Raw genomic sequence first — 20,905 nt, 5'->3', positions numbered from 1 at the left:
GCCATTCTATGACAGACCTGCGGGTGGCTATCTTAAAACAGAAAAACTTCAAAAACAGACTCCAACGAGAGACTGCTGAGCTGGAATTGATATGCAAACTAGACACAATCAACTCAGGATTAAATAAAGACTGGGAATGGCTGAGCCATTACAAACATTGAATCTATCTCCCCTTGTAAGTATTTTCACACTTGCTTCTTATCAAACTGTCTGTACTGAGCTATCTTGATCATCACTTCAAAAGTTTTTTTTCTCTTACTTAATTGGCCTCTCAGAGTTGGTAAGACAACTCCCACCTGTTCATGCTCTCTGTATGTGTGTATATATCTCTCCTCAATATATGTTTCACTCTATATGCATCCAAAGAAGTGGGTTGTAGCCCACGAAAGCTTATGCTCTAATAAATTTGTTAGTCTCTAAGGTGCCACAAGTACTCCTGTTCTTCTTGCATATAAAATATGCCGTGTAAGATATCATATGAAAGGTCATGATCTGAAGAAACCCATTGATCTGTCCAAATATGTATATCGTCAGTGCATATGAAGTTATGAGATTTTGCTGTATGGTTGTTGCTGAAATATGTTGTAAGTTTGAGAGTCTCTACTGGTAGATGGTGATCCACTCCCCGGAGGGTGTTAAGCAACCATTAATCAGCAGGGGAGTTGTAAACAAGGGATTTACAATAATGTAACAGGGCTGCCCAAGCATCACACAATGGGGGATTGCTCAACCCTGTGACTCAGCAAAGCCCACCAGGACATGTCTGGGCTAGTGTTTTCAAGGCACATGGACTGAGGATTCAAAATAGGAGACAGTGGCATCACGCCTTGGCCTTTCTTTCTCCTTCCCCACCTAGGCTGGAAGCAACAAGAATGCTGGGAAGACAAAGACTTGATCTGAGGAGACTGGTTCCAGGCTTAAAAGGGGAAGCGTGTGTATTAAGAACTGTAACATCCAGTGGGGTGAGAAAACTGCTTGATCCAAATACAACCCAGTCTAGTAAGGTTTAAGATTTAGACTGTATGTTTACCTTTTTTTTTCTTTTTTTTTGGTAACTATCTCTGACCTTTAGTGCCTAACACTTATAAATCACTTAAACTCTATCTTTCTGTAGTTAACAAATCTGTTTTATATTTTACTTAAAACAGTGTGGTTTGGTTGAAGTGCCTGGGAAATCTCAGCTCAGGTACAAAGGCTGGTGCATGTCCTCTCTACATCTACATTATTACCATTACATTGGGTAATAAACTTACACTGGTCAGGTTTCTGACCAGGGCAAGATGGTACAGTTCTGGGATACAAGGCTGGGAGCTGGGGGGAATTGGTAGGTGCCTTTCTCTCTGTGAGATTCGTGAGTGGCTTTGGGAGCATTCACGCAATCTAGATGGGTGTGGGGCTCCACATGCTGTTGTGCTAAGTGATAGCAGCACCTGGAGGGGGTTTTCTGCCTGTCACTAACAAAGCATTGTGAGAAAGCCCAGGCTGGAGAGTTAAGGGGACACAGCGGTACCCCACCATAGGGGAATATGCACATCTGAAGTGGAGCACTCAGAGGGACAATTACTCAAAGAACTCTCCTTTCAGATTTACAACCTCTCAGTTGGAGCTCTGCTTTTTTTCATGGCTGAAGTCAGAAGGCAGGGACTGACCTTCCAGACAAAACTACTCCCAACTTCCTGAGAAGCGTAAACACAGTTGCTGAGAAAATAAAAAGTTATGTACTTGTTCACCACCTACTTCTGTTACAATTCTGTTGAGACTCAGTCCCTTTTGGAACCACACATGAAAAGCTTTTTCCTTTTAAAAGGTTGAACTTTTTTCCCCTTGAAGTCTGGGCTGCAAAAACATTCAGTTTCAAAATGGTCACAGGGATATAGAATTTCACTAAGGCTGCTCTTTTTATCTCCCACCGCTGCTCAGTCATACAGGTCATTGGAGGTCAAAGCGAATGGAGAGTTGTTGGCATATGCTTTTGGACCAAACATTAATAATGGAAAGAAACAGCCCACCTTCCCATCTTACCCAGGGACATACCTCTTTACCATCTTTACTCTCTTTACTATCCCATCTTTACCAGGGATATACCTCTAAAGAACTTTGAAAATCTTTGTTAACTAAGATGCTATCTATGTTTAGCTGTGTTTGAGCAGAAATATGCAGTGCTGAATTTTACAATGGTAATTCAAAGTGATGATCTATTATGGCTAAACATTTCTGGCATTGTCTATATATGCTTCAAAGCCGATTTTCATAACATTATTCTAGATATGGGTTTCCATAAATTCTTGAAATGGAAAACATGTATTCCCTTTTAAGTGATTGCTTTTTATATCTGGAGGACAAAAGTAGCTTTTACATGCTGATATGAGTGAACGTATGATCTGAACAAACATTCTTTTTTCTCATGTGTCTGTATAAAAACAAGTTAAAAGCTATTGGTTTTTCTCCTCCTATCACTTCTATCAGGACTATGCTTTAGTCTGTCATTCTAAGCATATTTATTTACTCTGCTCTAGACAGTACACAGATCTCCAGGAATCTTATACTCTACTGACATGATAAAAAGTCAAATATAAATTATAAAACAAAACAGGAATTCAGTTGAAGAATTCAACCCATTTGCCACTCTGCAGAAACTGTTCCTTGCAGAGGCCTGGCAGGCTGCCAAGCACAGCTCTTTGAAAATGCAAACAAACAACAAAATCCAGATTCAATGCCCAAGATATTTCTGAGCACCTGTTCTTTATTTGAAATAATAAAATGTATATAAATACCCACGCCCACAGCGCCATACAAAACATGGAGCCTCTGCAAAGGTTTTTATGCTGTACTCTACAGTATAACATGCTGAAGATATGTTCACAGGCAATTATTGATTAACAGCCTGACAAAGCTGCTCCTGCCCACCAACCCATTTCTCTTTCTATAAGAAGGGAAAAAAGCAGAACTTACACTGTACTATGTGTGAGATTAAGAGTGCAGCACTGGTGTCATTACACGTTAGCCTGCCTTGTACCAGGTCTTGCTTCACTTGCAATGCAAACAGGTACCTGCAAACACAAAAGTAAACAAAGTCACATACAAAGCACTAAGAAAAAAAAGCAATAAAATGCTGATTCATAATCTAGCAATAGGTACCCTTTGCCTGTTGGAATCTATACAAGTGATCTGATTTTCTTGAGTTTTAGAGACTCAATAAAGCATAACAATAATGTGTTAGTCTTTAGGGTTTTACATAGCAGCTGCTTTTCATAGCCAAGACAGCCTAAATGTCTATATAACGTAATGAGCACTGGAACTGAAATGACAGTGTAGACAAAACATGGTACCCTCAGCAATAGTTTAACAAGCAGCCCTAGACATTGGAGCCTATTTTATCAAGAAAGAATGCTGGATAAGGCCCTGGAGTGGAGTTATCTCCTACTGCTCGTAAGGTGCCAATGGAACTTCCAATTAGGCAGCCACCAGAGAATGACCTCACTGCATAGTAAGTGGTGGGAGCTGCCGTCTGGCTTGTAGGAAAAGGTGTTTGGCCCCTTCAGGGGATAGATAGATGGGTGAGTGTGAGAGTGACTTGCTGCTGCAGCAGCTTCAGACCAGGTCCATGTGGGGATGCTGACCCATCTCTCACCTCCCCCCCCCCCCCCAGTGACTGGGAGAGGGGGGACTATTTAGGTGCACACTGTTGCAGGAAAAGCCTTCTTTCACCTGGACCAGGTGGAGCAGCAGGAACAGCAGCACTGCAAACTTTGCTTTCTCAGAGTCATGGCACCACATGGTAGTAGACTGTTGAGAACCGGCAGGGGTAGAAGCAGGCATTTTGTGGGAGAAAGGGGAAGGGGAGGGAGTTTCAAACTCATCAGTTTAGGGCTGTAGCAGACCAGTAAAAGGGATGGGGACCCCCCTTGCAGCCGGCCATAGCAGGTGTGTTGTTAGAGCAGATGGGGGAGGGCGGTCCAAACTCAGCTCAGGGGGGATGGAGTGGGGCTCGAGGAGTCCTGTGAAACCAGGGCTGGGATTCTCACCACATGGGCAAGAGGACCCAGGACCAGAGTGAGCAGATCCCAGGCTAGTCTATCAGTCTACCAAATGGATTCCCCTCTATTGGGAAGTATTGGGGAGCCTGGGGAAGCAAACACTCCCAGTGGTGGACTATCATGGTGGAGGCATTCAGGGGTGGGGGAGCCAACAGAGAATTGACTGGGAAGCTGCTTGTTTCCACAGCACCACAACGTTTACAAGGTGTAGTGGGTCACCCAGAGCCAGGACATTTGAAGGAACAGATTTCAGACAGGACAGCAACACGACTGGCAGGGGTGAGTGTGACCAGCACCAAGTGGATGTTGTAGGGGCAGGTAGTGAAAGTTAATCCCTTCCATACAATGCTGCAAGTGTCTGTAGAGGGGACCTCTGTGGGATTCAGGAAACTTGGCCACTTTTCATCTAGGGGAACCTAAGTGGGGGAGGAGAGGGTTGTCACACCTCCCCCACCAGAAGGCAGCAGCCACCGAACTTAGAGGGGTAGCAGAACTAGTAAATAGGCCACGGCGGGGATCGGGTGTCCTAAAGCTTTGTCTGGGATGTCTGGGTTACACACACCTTCTACAGAAGCTAATGGCATAACAGAGCTGTTGCAAGCCAACCTTCAGTTGTTGCAGCAGCTGGGTGCTTCAATAGGTGGGAGGTCTGCAAATGATAATAATGGAAACTCAGCATGGGCTTGAGCATGGGAGGCAGGCAACAGTCAGACATGGCAGACTCCTCACCATGGGGTGGGAGCCCTTACTGGGGGGTGATTTATAAGCACCCTACAACTCACTCACTGATAGGGAAGGTGAATTCACAGGACAGAACTGCTTCCCCAGGGCCAGCTGCGGGGCTACAGGGCACCAAGGGTGCTTCGATGGTCAGTCATGACTGTGAGTATGCTGGGGTGGCTGACCCGATGGGAGTTCACCTTCTCAGTAATACTAAAGATAAAATTTTGAGAGAGGTGAATATGTAGACATGTCATCACTGTTGCCCAGGGAGGTGCTGACAGACAGTAAGCCAGGGCAGAGCAAGCAGGGCAATGAGATAGCCAAGTGGGCAGGGTGGTTAGAGCATGGGAAAATAGGGAAGCTGCCTTCCTGATCTACGCTGGCGTTACTGCAGAGGCCCATCCAGACAGAAGCCCAGCATTGTTCAAATAGATGCATATAATCAGACGGGCATATAACACGTTTGGGGGCATGGCTTGGTTTCACTATGACAAACTGTTTAGATTGAATGTGGAAACAAACCAGGATCTGATGGGACATGCCACATTATACGTCGCGGTAGAGTGGATGACACTATGAGGGCCTGGTTTCCACACTAACAATGGCCTGTTCATTCTGCAGCAAGCCTGCCAGAGGCCAGAGGCTCATAATCACATCTGCTAGGCATTTAATGAAAGCAGTTGTTTTCATCGCATCTGCAAATTCAGGCATATGAAATGCACTTTGGGGCCCATGCAGCCCGCAATTGCCACAACAGTATGGGAAGACCACAGTGGGGAAACAGAATGGGAGGCAAGTCACGTGCTGCCCACAGACCCCCGGGGGCAGGATCAGGGTATGGAGCCCAAGGCACAGGAAAGGGTATGGTGGGGGAGGTGTTAAGGGTGCTCTATTGAGATTACCCTAATAAGATGGATGGAGCATATTTATTGAATGGGTTTACTGCTTAGGATCCCCTTTATGAGGGAAAGAAGTCATGTGATGTCCAAAAATTTGAAGTCCTTAGTGGGAGTGGGTTATATTGTAAAGAAAAAGATTATGCAAGAATTAAAGGAGAAAAGGCAGGACCATTCAATCATCTGCCTATACAGAACTTGCGTGTTTCTCCCTTAGGATTGGTGCCTAAGAAAGCTCCGGGTGATTATCACTTAAATTCATCACCAGTCATATGCATGGGGTAGCTCAATTAACAATGGAACAGACCCAGCCTTGTGTTCTGTTGGCTATTTCTCTGTTGATGAGGCTGTGCACATTGTTAGGGCTTATGGCCTGGGGTGCTGATGGCCAAGTGTGATATCAAGTCTGCTTTTCCACCCCTGCATCCTTCTGACTTGAACTTGTTGGATTTCTCTTTCAAAAGACAATTCTATTTTGAGAAAGCTGTGCCCAAGGGATGTACAATATCCTGTTTGGCATAGGGCAGTGATGCAGGAAGCAGATTTACGGCAGGTAGTACATTACTTTTGTTTGTAGGCAGGGTGAATTCAGATGAGTGTATTAGCCTGATGGACACCTTTCAGGCCCTGCCTAAAAAATTAGGGGTACCCCTAGAGAAGTTAAAAACAGAGGGTCATCCACTACGTTAACCTACCTGGGGATTGAACTAGACACTCCGGTGGGTATATGACTCCCCCCCCTCTCAGGATAAGCTTTAGGAGCTACTGGGGCTTGCGTAGGAAAGGCATCTTCACTTTGCGGGGCAGGCATTCTGTGCCTGGCTTGCAGTGGTCACCACAGTTATAGCCAGACCTCACCATTTTATAAGGTTTACTAGAGAGATGAAGGCAGATTTGGGGATGTTGGAACAGTTTCATTTTAATGGAGTGTCTCTGTGGAGGGAGGAATGGATATTCAAGGCTGATTTACAGATCTACTCGGATGCTTCAGGAGGTACAGGTTTGGGGGTATTTTACCCAGGCAGATGGTGTGCCCAGCAATGCTCCTCTGCCTGGATACAAAAAGGGGTAGTGCAGAATAAAACATTTCTGGAATTTTTTCCCCATTTTGGTTGCAATGGTCATTTGGGGAAAGGAGTTTGCTAATAAAAAGGATGTGGTTCACCTCAGAGAAAATAATCTGGGAACATGTAAAGGGCTGGACATAATGATCAGAGCTAATCAGGACTTGGGTCAGATCCTGGAACTTTTCCCAGGAATAAAAATTATTTGGTTGGACTCATTGCAACATAGGGTGTGGCAGGGAACTGTGAAGCCCCCTTAGGTTCGGCAAGGCTAGGAAGTATGTGAATAGGGAGGTAGCCACATTCATACATTGCATAGGGGGCACCAGAATTATTCAGGAAGGATGGGATTTTACTGTCAGACTTGGGAGCTGACGCTTTTGGGGGCATTAGGAGATGTCTGGGAACCCAGCTAGGTGTGCAGGGGAAGGCAGCCAAACTAATCGCTGGCACCTCTTTGTGGCGGCTGTCCAGTGCAGATACTCCATAGAGAAGGGATACGGTGATCAGATAAAATGGATTGGGAAAGGATTTAAAGGACGTATCCTTTAAAGGAGAGGAAACTGGCGGGGGGTGGGGGGTGGGAGAGGGAAGGAAGGTTAGGGGCTCCTATGACTGGTATGGCAGGAAGCCAACCACCCTCCTTTATAGCCCCCTTAATCCTCATTTAAGTGTGGGGGTAGTGAGATCTCAGCAGCAGTTTGGCTGGGGACCAGGATGGGTGCAGGGGGAGGGCTGACAGCAGCCTCCACTCAGGTATATGTAAATGATTATGGACTTACCCCCTGAGCACTTTTATCCGCCGGGGCCTCCCTGACATGTAGGGATAAAGTTGTGGTCTACTTAAACCACATCCAGTGTTTCCTGTCCTCCTTCTGGCATAGCCGGACAATGAGGAGTGAGGCCTTGATAAAACATCTCTATCTAGCTATGGTATCTGATCACCTCACAATCTTGAATGCTGTTGGTCTCAACACCTCTGCAATTAGGGAAGAATTATTATCCCTGTTTACAGAAAGGGAAGTGAAACACAGAGAGACTAAGTGACTTGCCCAAGGTCACAAAGGAAGTCTTTGGCAGAGCAGGGAACTGAATCAGGGTCTCTTAAGTCCCAGGACAACACCTTGACAATCCTTCCTCTCAAGGGTCTTCTCTGAAGGATTCACATATAACAATTTCATCCTTACAAAAGCACAATGAGCAACTGGGTAATACTGCCACACAATAAGATAAAAAGTCAATACAGTTATAATAATAATAATAATAATAATATATGGAGATAAACCTATCTCATAGAACTGGAAGGGACCTTGAAAGGTCATCGAGTCCATCCCCCTCCCTTCACTAGCAGGACCAAGTACTGATTTTTGCCCCAGATCCCTAAGTGGCCCCCTCAAGGATTGAACTCACAACCCTGGGTTTAGCAGGCCAATGCTCAAACCACTGAGCTAGTGGGTGTGATCCTGTCAGACCTCCAGGCATGGAAATCTCACAGATTTCCATGGGCGTTCCAAACAGAGAAGGCTTGCAGAATCAGGCTCAGATATTGCCTAATTTTTCCTTCATTATGCATCTCTTTGCTCTAGTGGGTTTAAACCAGATCCCTACGGACACATTTTCAAAGCAACAAGCAGGGATACAGAGTTATCCACAGGACTAGTATTAACTTCAGAGACTCCTACATCAAAATCCCCACAAAATGTTTGGAAAATTGACACTTTTAAATCTTTTATAATGCAGTTGTTTGTACTTTCTTTTAAAAAAAATTAAAGAACATTTTAGTCTACATTCCTCGCATCTCTGATCACTGGTCAAACAGCAAATATGATCAAGAACATTTCACTTAAAATCTCTATTTCTTGTCTCCACAAGTTTCAAAATAGTTCTCTTAAAATTTCATATCATCATCACCAGCTGTTAAGTGCCACCAACACACTCAATACTGTTCAAGACACTGATAAAATCAATGTCTGCCCTGAGGAGCTTTCAATCTACAAGACAGTTGCAGATACAACAAGATACACTGAGAGACCCAGAGCAATTTGACTTCATAAGAACTGACATACTGGGTCAAACCAAAGGTCCATCTAGCCCAGTATCCTGTCTTCCGACAGTGGCCAATGCCAAGTGCCCCAGAGAGAATGAACAGAACAGGTAATCATCAAGTGATCCATCCCCTGTCACCCATTCCCAGTTTCTGGCAAACAGAGGCCAGGGACACCATTCCTGTCCATCCAAACGAATAGCCATTAATGGACCTGTCCTCCACGAACTTATCTAGTTCTTGTTTGAACTGTGTTATAGTCTTGGCCTTCACAACATCTTCTGGCAAGGAGTTCCACAGGTTGACTGTGCGTTATGTGAAAAAATACTTCCTTTTGTTTGTTTTAAACCTGTTGCCTATTAATTTCATTTGGTGACCCCAGTCAACAGTGAATTTGCTATCACATCTGCTTCAGTACATCTAGTAAGCACAAATGTGCTGAGACACATGCTGTGACACATGCTGTGACACATGCTGTGACAGCTTTAACTCATGTTTTTAAGGTGCTATGATAATACGTTTGTTTCTACAAGCACATTGCAGTAAGCACCCTAGTTAAAATTACAAAACAGTTTTACAAACCCAGTGAGTTTTTAACTTCAGTTTTTTTCATAGCTTTCTAAGATATTTTTCCTTAGAAGACTACACGTCTTGTCAGCCTGAAAGTCATTTTTTTAAACTTAAAGAAAAAACACATGAAGAGAATTTGCTTAATTTAAATTTGAAAAATACAAAAACACATTTTCCACATTTCAAGCGATTTTTGGACAAATGACTGATTTTTTGGATTGTTGGCAGTTCCAAAAAAATGGGAAAAAAATTGGTTTGACTCAAATTGAAACCGATGAATAATTTGGCAAATCAAAAAAGTCGGGAAAAAAAAAGTCATTTCAGGTCAAACTAAATGTTTAGTTTCCAGCCTATTTTTAAAATAAAATCAAAGGAAATTAAGGGTAAGAGTCACAAATGGCCAAAGAGGAAAAGGTGGAGATGCCATCCTCTAGTAACTTGTAATCCAGCCGTTAGGACATTCACCTGCATTCAATTTCTCCCTCTGCCTAATGCGGAGAAGAGATTTGAACTTGGATCTCCCACTTTGCAGAAGAGTATCCTAATAACTGGGCCATAGGGTATTCTGGGGCAGGTCTCAATCTCTCCTGTTGCACCTGTTCTACTTTGTACAATTAACTATTAATTGTATGAGGGACCTGAATTTGGGTCTTCTACCTCCCAGGGGAGTGTCCTAGCCACCAGGCTAAAGGGTCACTCTCACGCTCTCTCTGTGACCCAATGACTATTCAAGTATTTTATACAATATGGAACAGCTTCAGCAGGAGAGACTGAGAGAACCCTGCCCTAGAATATCTGAGAGCCCAGCAGTCAGGGCACTCATGCAGTGTGGGAGATCCACATTCAAATTCCTTCACCACACCAGGCAGAAGGGGGAACTGAACAGAGGTGAATGCGCTAACCACTAGAATATAGGTTATACAGCAGAGTGGTGAACTAAACCCAGGTTTCTCACATCACAGTGTGCCCCAACGACTGAGCTAACGATACTAAACGAAGGCACCACCACCCAGTCTAAACAATGGGGGGGGGGGAATTGTTCAAAACTATTCAAATTTTTGAGTAGTTCGGGGCAGACAAACTGCATTTCTGGCAAATTACGTATTTCTCTGAAAAATTTCACTGAGCTCTATGAGTGAGCACTCCATAGACGCACCACTGCAAAACTTACTGTACATTGAAGAAGGATGCAACTTGACGGCAGCTTTCTTTTCTCTGAAACAGAATTACCAAATTAACTGCATCTATTTTGATAATGCAGTGTGTGATTCTAACCATGCCATGTTAATGCTGCATCCACATATTTTGTTTGTTTCAAATTGTATGTTTTGCTTGCAAGGTTCTAGGTAGGATGGCACTTACTATGAACTAGCTCAGACAAAGCTGGTAATAAAAAATAAAGGTGCTATTTTGTATTTTGTGGTTATAGCCTTGCACATTCTCAGGAGAGTAGAGTTAAAAAAACTCACTATTAAATAAGATGATAATCAGAGGACATTACAAAGCAAACAAGGATTAATCAAAATAGACAGGGAGGTAGGTTGAAAGTTATTACAGTGGACTTGTGATATATCATAGCTGTGCACAAGACAAACCATGGACCAGTTTTGGGTCGTAACAGCTATAAAACTAGAGATGTTTACATTCTTGCTGAAGTGTCTCTTCTCTCCCCTCTTCACACATGCAAACATGTGGATTACACATCTGGACCAAAGAGCACACTATGGGATGCTTCTTTAGGAAAGCTAGGTCATTTTGTATGATTTTATTTTATTTTTTAAATCTTGCTTACCGGTATATATGTGAGCCTTTTGATAGCATGGTTCCCACTAGGACAGTAGTACCACACAAAATCAACACTGAATTACCAGGTAACTGGCCTCAGCTTATCATAGAATCATGGAATATCAGGGTTGGAAGGGACCTCAGGAGGTCATCTAGTCCAACCTCCTGCTCAAAGCAGGCCCAATCCCCAGATTTTTGCCCCAGATCCCTAAATGGCCCCCTCAAGGACTGATCTGACAACCCTGGGTTTAGCAGGCCAATGCTCAAACCACTGAGCCATCCGTCCCGTCCCCCCCGTCCCCCACTAGTAGCTGTCATCGGATTTTAATATGTAGACATTTCAGAGCAGCTTTACTTCAGATCATGCAGAAGAATTTTCTCATGAGAAAATTCACCAATAATATTGTATTGTCAGAAGAAAGCAAAGTAATAGCTCCAGGTGAGGGTGTAGAAAAACAGACGTTAATCAGCACTGACAGAGCAGCTGGCACAACGATCATGCTGGTTTGGTTTGATTATTGCAGACTACTTAGAAATACACAAATTATATACACAGCACAGAGGAAAACTACAAATAAATTAATCCCTAATACGAACTCTGCAGTATAATCCATAAATCTAGGACTGCAATATTGTCTACTTAGCCTGGATTTTAATGGGTCCCGCAAGAAGGTAACCTTTTGGAGCAGTCTACCAGGGGAGAAAGGGAAGAAGACAGACAGAAACACAGCTAGAGAGGATGGCAAATTAGCTTTTCTAACCTAATTGAATATAGTGTACATCACACGGTAGCTAATCTTAATTAGAGTTGTGTCATTATGGCCACTAGATTTTAGGATTGTGCAAACATGGCAGACAGAATACATACAATGATGTATTCTAGCTCTACATCAATTTCCTTTTAAAATCAATACTAGGTCCTCACTTTTTCTGGCAATGATGAAACCCATTAAAAGATAGGCATAGTCTGACATTCCAAGTCTTTTCACAGCCATGCAAACTTCACATTAGTGCTTTGTTTCTCCCCAGCATGATGTGTTCTCAGCAATAACACTATTCCACACATACGCTTTAACATTCACATACAAGATTCTTAACCTGCAAATTTAAAATCAACCAAAAAAAAAAAAAAGTAATCAGGATTCAGAACCATGTCTCTAGGTGCAGAAAGAAACTAAAATCTATTTACAGTACACGTACTAAGCTACTGAATATTCAGTTTGATATCTTCAGAGCTGGGAAATTCTCTGCTAGTCACACAATATTAGGAGTTTTCATTTAGTCCTGTCCTCTAATATTTTTTATCCTGCCTTTCAAATAAACACTTTGGGTTTTTTTCCAATTTCCAGGCCAGGAAAAGGGATTAATTTTTTTTTCTGCTCCGTGGCTCACTTACTAAAATAAAAGAAGCCAGGAATAAATGCAGAGGAATACCAAGGTGGGGATGGACTTTATAAAGGAGATTACACAGATAGGAGGAAAACTTTTGGAAAACAGGATTTTCATCCCATGGGAAATTTCAACATTTCAAATTTAGTTTCTGTTCTGGATCAGAACAGAGAGCTGAAATATCAACATGTAGAACAAAAATATTCTGAAAAAATCTGAAAATCAGAAATGTTGAAACAAAAAAAATAAATGTTTTTGACTGAAATGAAAGAAAACATGTCATGGCCTTTGCCATAGAAATTAATTTTTTCATCATGATTAATCCAGGCCATTTTTAAAATAAAATCAAAGGAAATGAGGGGTAAGATTCACAAAATGGCCAAAGAGGAGAAGGTGGAGATGCCATCCTGTAGTGATTAATCACTCTGTTAAACAATAATAGAATACCATTTATTAAAGTATTTTTGATGTTAACTACATTTTCAAATATATTGATTTCAATTACAACACAGAATACAAAGTGTACACTGTTCACTTTATATTTATTTTGATTACAAGTATTTGCATTGTAAAAAAACCCAAAAGAAATAGTGTTTTGCAATTCACCGAATAAAAGTATTGTAGTACAATCTCTTTAACATGAAAGTTGAACTTACAAATGTAGAATTATGTAGAAAAAAAACCTGCATTCAAAAACAAAACAATATAAAATTTTAGAGCCTGCAAGTCCACTCAGTCCTACTACTTCTTCAGTCAACCGGTCAAACAAACAAGTTTGTTTACATTTGCAGGAGATAATGCTACCCGTTTCTTGTTTACAACGTCACCTGACAGTGAGAACAGGCATTCTCAGGGCACTGTTGTAGCCAGCATCGCAAGATATTTATGTGCCAGATGCGCTAAATATTCATATGTCACTTCATGCTTCAACCACCATTCCAGGAGACATGCCTCCATGCTGATGACGGGTTCTGCTCGATAACAATCCAAAGCAGAGTGGACTGACGAATGGTCATTTTCATTACCTGAGTCAGATGCTACCAGCAGAAGGTCGATTTTCTTTTCTGGTGGTTCGGGTTCTGTAGTTTCCGCATCGGAGTGTTGCTCTTTTAAGACTTCTGAAAGACTTCTCCACACCTCATTTCTCTCAGATTTTGGACGGCACTTCAGATTCTTAAAACTTGGGTCGAATGCTGTAGCTAACTTTAGAAATCTCACATTGGTACCTTCTTTGCGTTTTGTGAAATCTGCAGTGAAAGTGTTCTTAAAATGAACATATGCTGGGTCATCATGCAAGACTACTGTAACATGAAATAAATGGCAGAATCCGGGTAAAATAGAGTAGGAGACATATAATTCTCCCCCAAGGAGTTCAGACACAAATTTAATTAACGCATTATTTTTGTAACGAGTGTCATCAGCATGGAAGCATGTCCTCTGGAATGGTGACCAAAGCATGAAGGGGCATACGAATGTTAGCATATCTGGCACGTAAATACTTTGCAAAGCCAGCTACAAAAGCGCCATGCAAATGCCTGTTCTCACTTTCTGGTGACATTGTAAATAAGAAGAGGGCAGCATTATCTCCTGTAAATGTAAACAAACTTGTCTGTCTTAGCGATTGGCTGAACAAGATGTAGGACTGAGTGGACTTGTAGGCTCTGAAGTTTTACATTGTTTTGGTTTTGAGTGCAGGTATGTAACAAAAAAAATTCTACATTTGTAAGTTGCACTTCCATGAAAAAGAGATTGCACTACAGTACTTGTATGAGGTGAATTGAAAAATACTATTTCTTTTGTTTATCGTTCATACAGTGCAAATATTTGTGATAAATAATATACACTGATTTCAATTACAACACAGAATACAATATATCTGAAAATGTAGAAAAATATCAAAATATTTAATAAATTTCAATTGGTATTCTATTGTTTAACAGCGTGATTAAAACTGCGATTAATCACGATTAATTTTTTAAATCACAATTTTTTTTTAATTAATTGTGATTAATTGACAGCCCTAATATGATCCCATGACAAATTTTGGTTTTGATTAAACCGCATTTTTCAGCCTGAAAACTTTCTGAACAAAAAATGTTGACCAGCTCTAGACACATGTGCCCCACATTCTGACCCTCATGTCTACACACACACATAGGAATACTACTCTTTTTCTGATAGGAGAACTGAGCTAGTGTGTATTCCTTCACAAAACTGAATAAAGTTTGAATCGACACTTTAATGAGAATCAAAAATTAAGCACATATCTAAGTACACAATTTAGCTGTAGTAGATATATGTTTTCTCCCTTGTTTCCTCTTATACCTCATCCTACTCGCTCCGCCCCCTCACAGTCCACCCCCCCCAACAGTCATAAAATCATTTTTGTGAATCTTATGAGTTCATAAGGACTATGTGAACGTGTGGTCCAGCAGCTCCACCCGGCAGCCTCAGGCAGAGCTATCTTCTCCCAGATGGTCGGGTTATGGTCCCAAGCAGAGAGGAGTTCTCAAGGGGGCCAGGTTCCTCCATTGTTCAGGTCCACTGGGGATGAAAGTAAGGGAGTTTGGCTAGTTCCCCTATCCCACTGCTGCTCCTGGAAACCTCCTGCTGCATTGTGTTTCCTCTGAGGCTTGATAAGAAATGGTGGGCTCCTGCATCACATCTCCCTGGTGCTCCTTAGCATGACGCGGTCCCGTGAATTACATCCCACGAGGAGGAGAGGTAATGGAAGGGATACTCAGATAGAACCTTTGCCCTCATCTCCTGGTGCTTCCCATTTTCCTCCCCACTCCTATCCATTAAGGAATTAAAAAACAGAATTACAGAATCACTAACCTTGTCAGTTCTTCTTGCAGCTGAGCATGATCTGGTGGAAAGAATTTCACCACAAATTTTACGACAACATGCTTAGGTCCTAGCAAAAAGACCAAGGAAAATTCATGAAACATTTGTAACAGTCTGCACATTCTCATACAGAAATAGACTATTAAGTCTAAAATAATGTGTATTAGTCTGTGTCTCCTGCTAGTATTTTTGACGTTCCTCAGATTAGTCAGTAACATCTATTTAATAGATCATAAAAGGAAGCCTAAACACCTGCCCACTAAAGTCTTCTTCTCTACTCCCTTCTCTTTCTTTTCCCCCTTTCTTTTCCCCCACCCTGAATATTGCTGACAATTTTGCGCCCTTAAGCAAACTACCATTTCTGTTAATCCCTTTCTTTCTTTCATCATATATTCCTGTCTCCACATCCTCGTGTCCCACCTTGCTGCCACAATCAATAAAGCTGTTACCTCTAGTATTTGAAACAACTTTCTAAAATCTGTCACTGTCTGGCCCCTTCAATGGGCTTCGGAATAAATCCTCCATGTGTGTTTCTACATAAAGTTTAGTTTAAAACCAGAAATGACAAAAGTAAAACACTTTACAATGATCATTATCGTGTTCGATAATTGACTCAGCATGCTCAATATCAAAGGGATATGATCAATAACTTGAGCAGGCTATATATAAATGTAAACTGATAACATTTAAATTGCATTCTTTCCTCGCTATTGTAACAAACTCTAACACTGATCAAAGGTGTGTTGTGTGACTGTATAAACATTAGCTATTAAACAAAATATTGGTTGGCTACCAAAGATTAATTTTAATTACCAGACCGTTTGATTTTAAAATATCACTATGAATATAACTTAATAGTACACAATATGTATTATAGGTATATATCTGATGGCAAAAAAATCCAAACAAAATATGAAGTTAATGTTCTAATTGAGAGAGCCCCCTTCATCTAATTCAGGGGTTTACAAACTTCATTGCACCGCGACCCCCTTCTGACAATAAAAATTACTACACAACCCCAGGAGGGGCACCGAAGTCTGAGCCTGCCCCAGCTCCACCGCCCCGGGTCGGGGGGCCAAAGCTCCAGCCTCGCCGACCTGGGAGGAGGGCCTGTAACCTGAGCCCCGCCACCCATGGACGAAGCCGAAGCCCTCAGGCGGTGGGGCTCGGGCTTTGGCTTCAGTCCTGGGCCCCAGCAAGTCTAAACCAAACCTGGTGACCCCATTAAAACAGGGTCGCAGCCCACTCTGGGGTCCTGACTGACAGTTTGAGAACCGCTGATCTAATTCAACTATTTTGGACGGATACAGTAAATGACAAAGAAAGCACTTACTTCTAATCTGTTTCATAATAGGTTTCAAAAGGTCCAGCCACACCTAAAAAACGAAAGAAAGCATTACAAAATCTGAATGAACTACTGCTAGCATTGTAGTATTCTCCATTATACTATATGAATTATTTTTCCAGACCGCTTACACTCCCGCAGTTATCCACAAAGGCTTTTCTTCCTTCATATAATTAATTCTTTGTCACAAGGAATTAGATACCTAATGTGCTGCCACCGTGCCTCATCCGTAGAAACAATATACATTCAGAAATAGAGGAAAACAGTATCTTCCACAGATTAAGGGGTATATTTCTCCCTCATTTATCCCAGATTTTACATAATTAAAGTGAAACTGTGTCACAGTGTCAGGGGCAGTCAATAAAGGGAAGTTCCTTACCTTACTGTAACTGGAGTTCTTTGAGATGTGTGGTCCCTATCTGTAGTCCCCTAGGGGGTAAGCATGTGCTCCATGCACCTGAGACTGGAGAATTCTTGCAAGCAGAGTCTGTTGGCCCATGTCTGCGCCCCAGCTCTCCTCATGCGCTGCATCGAGGGCATAAGGGGTGCGGCGGACTGACCGCCACACCAGTTCCTTCTTTACTGCAAATCAGATCACGATCTGAAGCAGAGGGGAAGAGGGTGGGTAGTGGAATACAAGTAGAGACCACACATCTCGAAGAACTCCAGTTACAACAAGGTAAGTAACTTCTCTTTCTTCTTCGAGTGCTGGTCCCTGAAAGTATTCTGTTGGTGGTGACTGACAACCAGTACTTAGAGAGGAGGAGGGTGTGAGGACGCAGGAGGTGTTCTGGACCAAGTAATGTCTCATGAATGTGTGGATGGAACTCCACGTAGCTGCCTTGCAAATATAAATCAGAGGCATCTCTTGAAGTGATGCTACAGAGGCTGCCTGTGCCCTTATAGAGTGAGACTTTACCCCATGTGGGGGAGGAAGCTATACTAACTGATAGAATAGGATACAGCCAGAGATCCACATGGAGATTCTCTGAGAGGATACAGCTTATCCTCATATGTGTTCTGCTAAGAGTCTAGGTGATTTTCTGATCTGTTTCCTTCTCTGAAGTAAAATGTCAATGCTCATCTCATGTTGAGGGAATTAAGTCTCACCTCCTCACTAGGGGGATGGGACTTCGGGAATAATACAGGTAAATTGACTGGTTTGTGTGAAATTCTGAAACAGTTTTAGACATTTATTTTGGGGTGTAGTCATAGCAAGACTTTATCCTGATGAAATATAGTGTACGGTGGGTCAACCATTAACACTCCAAGTTCACCTACTCTACTGGCAACGAGGAAGGCAACCTTAATTGACAGTGAGACATGGAACACATAGCTAACAGTTCAAAGGGTGGCTCAGAGAGTATGGACAGCACTAAATTAAGATCCCAGTCAGGGGCTGGTTTCTTGACTGGCAGAAAGGTTCTGATCATGCCCTTCAAAAACCTGGCTGTTCCCAGGCAGGTAAAGATCAAGTAACTGTCCATTGGCAGACAACACGCACTAACTCCTGCCAGATGAAAGTACACCACGCTAAGAAAGAGGCCCATCACCTTGAGGGTAAGAAGATATTCCAAATAGCTGAAATATCTTCTGTCTCTGTTGAGACAGAGAACTGCCTCCATTTGGACAGGCAGTATTTTTTAGTGGAGTCCTTCCTGCTACTGTTAATGATGACCTGTTTGGCTTCAGAGCAGGAGTGTTCTAGGCTTGCTGACAATCCAAATACCAAGGCAAAAAATGAAGAGCATGCGGTCTGGAATGCCTGACCCTGTCACTTTTGTGGGTCAGGAGATCCGCACAAGTCCAAATGCTGATACGTGGACAGGATGACACTTGAAGGAGGCTTGGAAACCAAAATTGTCTGGCTTTGGGCCAGCTGGAAGCAATGAGGATGGCTTGTGCCCTGTCTAGTCGAATTTCTGTAGAACTCGAGGTAGTTAGCAGGATGCGAGGAAAGACATAACCAAAGTGATTGGTCCAAGGTAGGAGGAGTGCATTGGCCCTAGAGTACTGACCTTGGGCTTTTGCTGGAGCAGTTTATTTTCCACTTCCCAAGTGTAGGTTCCCCACTCAGTTAAGGTGTTTACTACAGAATCAGGTAACTCCCACTCAACCAGCCTCAGCAGGCATTTTGCCACTAGTCACGCCAGTGAATTCTGGGTGCTGGGAGGTATACTGCAAATAGGTTGATGTCACACACACATTAAGGGGCTCTCCATCATGGCAGAGGGGCCCTCACCTCAGAGGGAATTGTTACTATGGTATTCATGCTATGCTTGCTCAGAGCCAAGCTTACAGGCAACGAAGGTGGAGTCTGGCAAATGGCGTTACATAAATACATGACACAGTATGATCCAAGAGAGTAAGGCACATCCAAACTGATGTTCAAGGGTTGTGTGTAACCAGGTCTATGAGAGCGCCTATGGCATGAATTCTGTCCCTGGGAAGATAGGCTCTTGCCTTGATTGAATCCAATATCACTTCTATAAATTCTATGGGCTGTGTTGGAGACAAGGTAGATTTTTACATGTTTACACTGATTTCCAGGGATGCTAAAAGGAGCAGCAACAAGCTTAATGTTGAGACTTCCAGCCAAGACCTGCCAGTCAGAAGCCAGTTGTCCAAGTATGGGAAGATTGTGGTGTCGCCTTGTCTGAGCTAAGCTGCGACTTTTCAGAACACTTCTGTGAAGACTCTGGGAGTTGTAGCTATCCCACACAGGCACATTTTGTACTGACAGTGGTGGGGGCCCACCACAAACCTGAGAGATCATCTGCAAGAGGGATGAATGTCCACATGAAAGTATCTCTTTCATATTGAGAGCTGTAAATCGTGTGCCTTTTTCTAAGGATCGTATTATGGATACCAACGTAAACATGCAGAATTTCAGCTTGCAAACAAGAACATTGTGTTGACACAGGGCAAGAACGGGTCTCCAGCCTCCTTTCTTCTTGGGAATGGAGAAATACTTTGAGTAGAATCCTTTTCCCTGATGTTGAGGGGATACCTGCTGTATTACTCTTTATTGGAGAAGAGACTGTATCCTCCTGGTGAGGATCAGTCTCGACAACAAGGGAGACTGTGGGTCTGGCAGGATGAAGACATCATCAGGAGTGGTATAAGTGACCATTACCTTTGGAGGTTGTGATCTGTCACTCCATGCCACTGGAGTTGTAGTAGGTGGTGGTTCCTTATGGAGCTGTGATAGTACTACTAGTGATTTTCTCTTACCTGATGATCTCCGATGGTACTGGTGGTCCCTGATCTTTCAGGTCTCAGTACTTTGGTTTAGATAGTACCACAGTCGATGTCAATTGAAAAGCTGGTACCGAAGAAGCCTTGCTCCTTTGTGTCTTCTGATTATGCCCATGTGACTTAGAATGATCTAAGGCTTTGTGGCCAAGCCGGAAGGCTTGCCTGACCTGGATGAGTCCGAGGAGGGATGTCTTTTCTTAGAGGGTCTAAGAGGGGATCAGCTTTTCTGTTTGCAAAAATGCCCCTTACTCTCACGAGGGAGCCCAGCCAGAACGTCCTTCTCTCTGCCCGTCTCGGCTCTGGAGTTAGGCACAGAGCTAGGGGGCATGCACCTTGCCGACTCTGGCCAACGTACAGGTGGGGTCTCCCTGGCCTGGTCAGACTGGAGTCTCATGTCAGCAGACCGGGTCATAAGCTATCATTCCTAGTGGTCGGAGTAGAAGTCAGACCTAGTGGTTGAAGTCTGAAAGCCAGAGCCTAGGGTCACGACAGTGTCAGAACCAGGGCTGATGGTCAGAACCAAGACAGAGTCTGAATGACAGAACCGAGAGTCAAGACAGAGTTGGAGTCAGATCTGAGAGTCGGAATCAGATTGCCAGGAGTCAAGGAAGGCAGAAGCAGGGCTGGTTCTGAGGCAGGAGCAAGCAGGGCCGGCTCTGGGCACCAGTCCACCAAGCTTGTGCTTGGGGCGGCACCTGGAGGGGGGCGGCGCAGCGCTCCGGCCGCCGGGGAGAGCGGGGCCACAGCCGGGCTCGCCGCCCTGCCCCCGGCGCTCTGGCCGCTGGGGGGAGAGCGGAGCCCCGGCCGGGGCTCGCCGCCCTGCCCCCTGCGCTGTGGCCGCTGGGGGGAGAGCCGAGCCCCAGCTGGGGATCGCCGCCCTCTCGCCGCCCTGCCCCCGGCGCTCTGGCCGCCGGGACTCGCTACCCTCCCCCCAGGGCTCCGGCCGC

General features: G+C 43.5%; 1 protein-coding gene across 1 annotated transcript in view; it reads right to left on the bottom strand.

Annotated features, from left to right (window-relative positions):
* Positions 1-20,905, bottom strand: part of FARP1 (FERM, ARH/RhoGEF and pleckstrin domain protein 1) — a 150,174-nt gene that overhangs the window by 99,686 nt on the left and 29,583 nt on the right. The window contains exons 3-5 of the mRNA XM_029913092.1: positions 16,689-16,731; positions 15,347-15,425; positions 2,953-3,050 (exon numbers count right to left, since the gene is read on the bottom strand). Of these exons, the coding sequence (XP_029768952.1) occupies positions 2,953-3,050; positions 15,347-15,425; positions 16,689-16,731 (220 nt within the window). The remainder of the gene's footprint in view (positions 1-2,952; positions 3,051-15,346; positions 15,426-16,688; positions 16,732-20,905) is intronic.

Source organism: Terrapene carolina, unplaced genomic scaffold (assembly GCF_002925995.2).
Source record: "Terrapene carolina triunguis isolate 2854851 unplaced genomic scaffold, T_m_triunguis-2.0 Scaffold21, whole genome shotgun sequence".
In the NCBI taxonomy this organism is placed as follows: Eukaryota; Metazoa; Chordata; order Testudines; family Emydidae; genus Terrapene; species Terrapene triunguis.
Note: the sequence above shows the minus strand (reverse complement) of the source record. Positions and strands in the feature narration are given on the sequence as shown.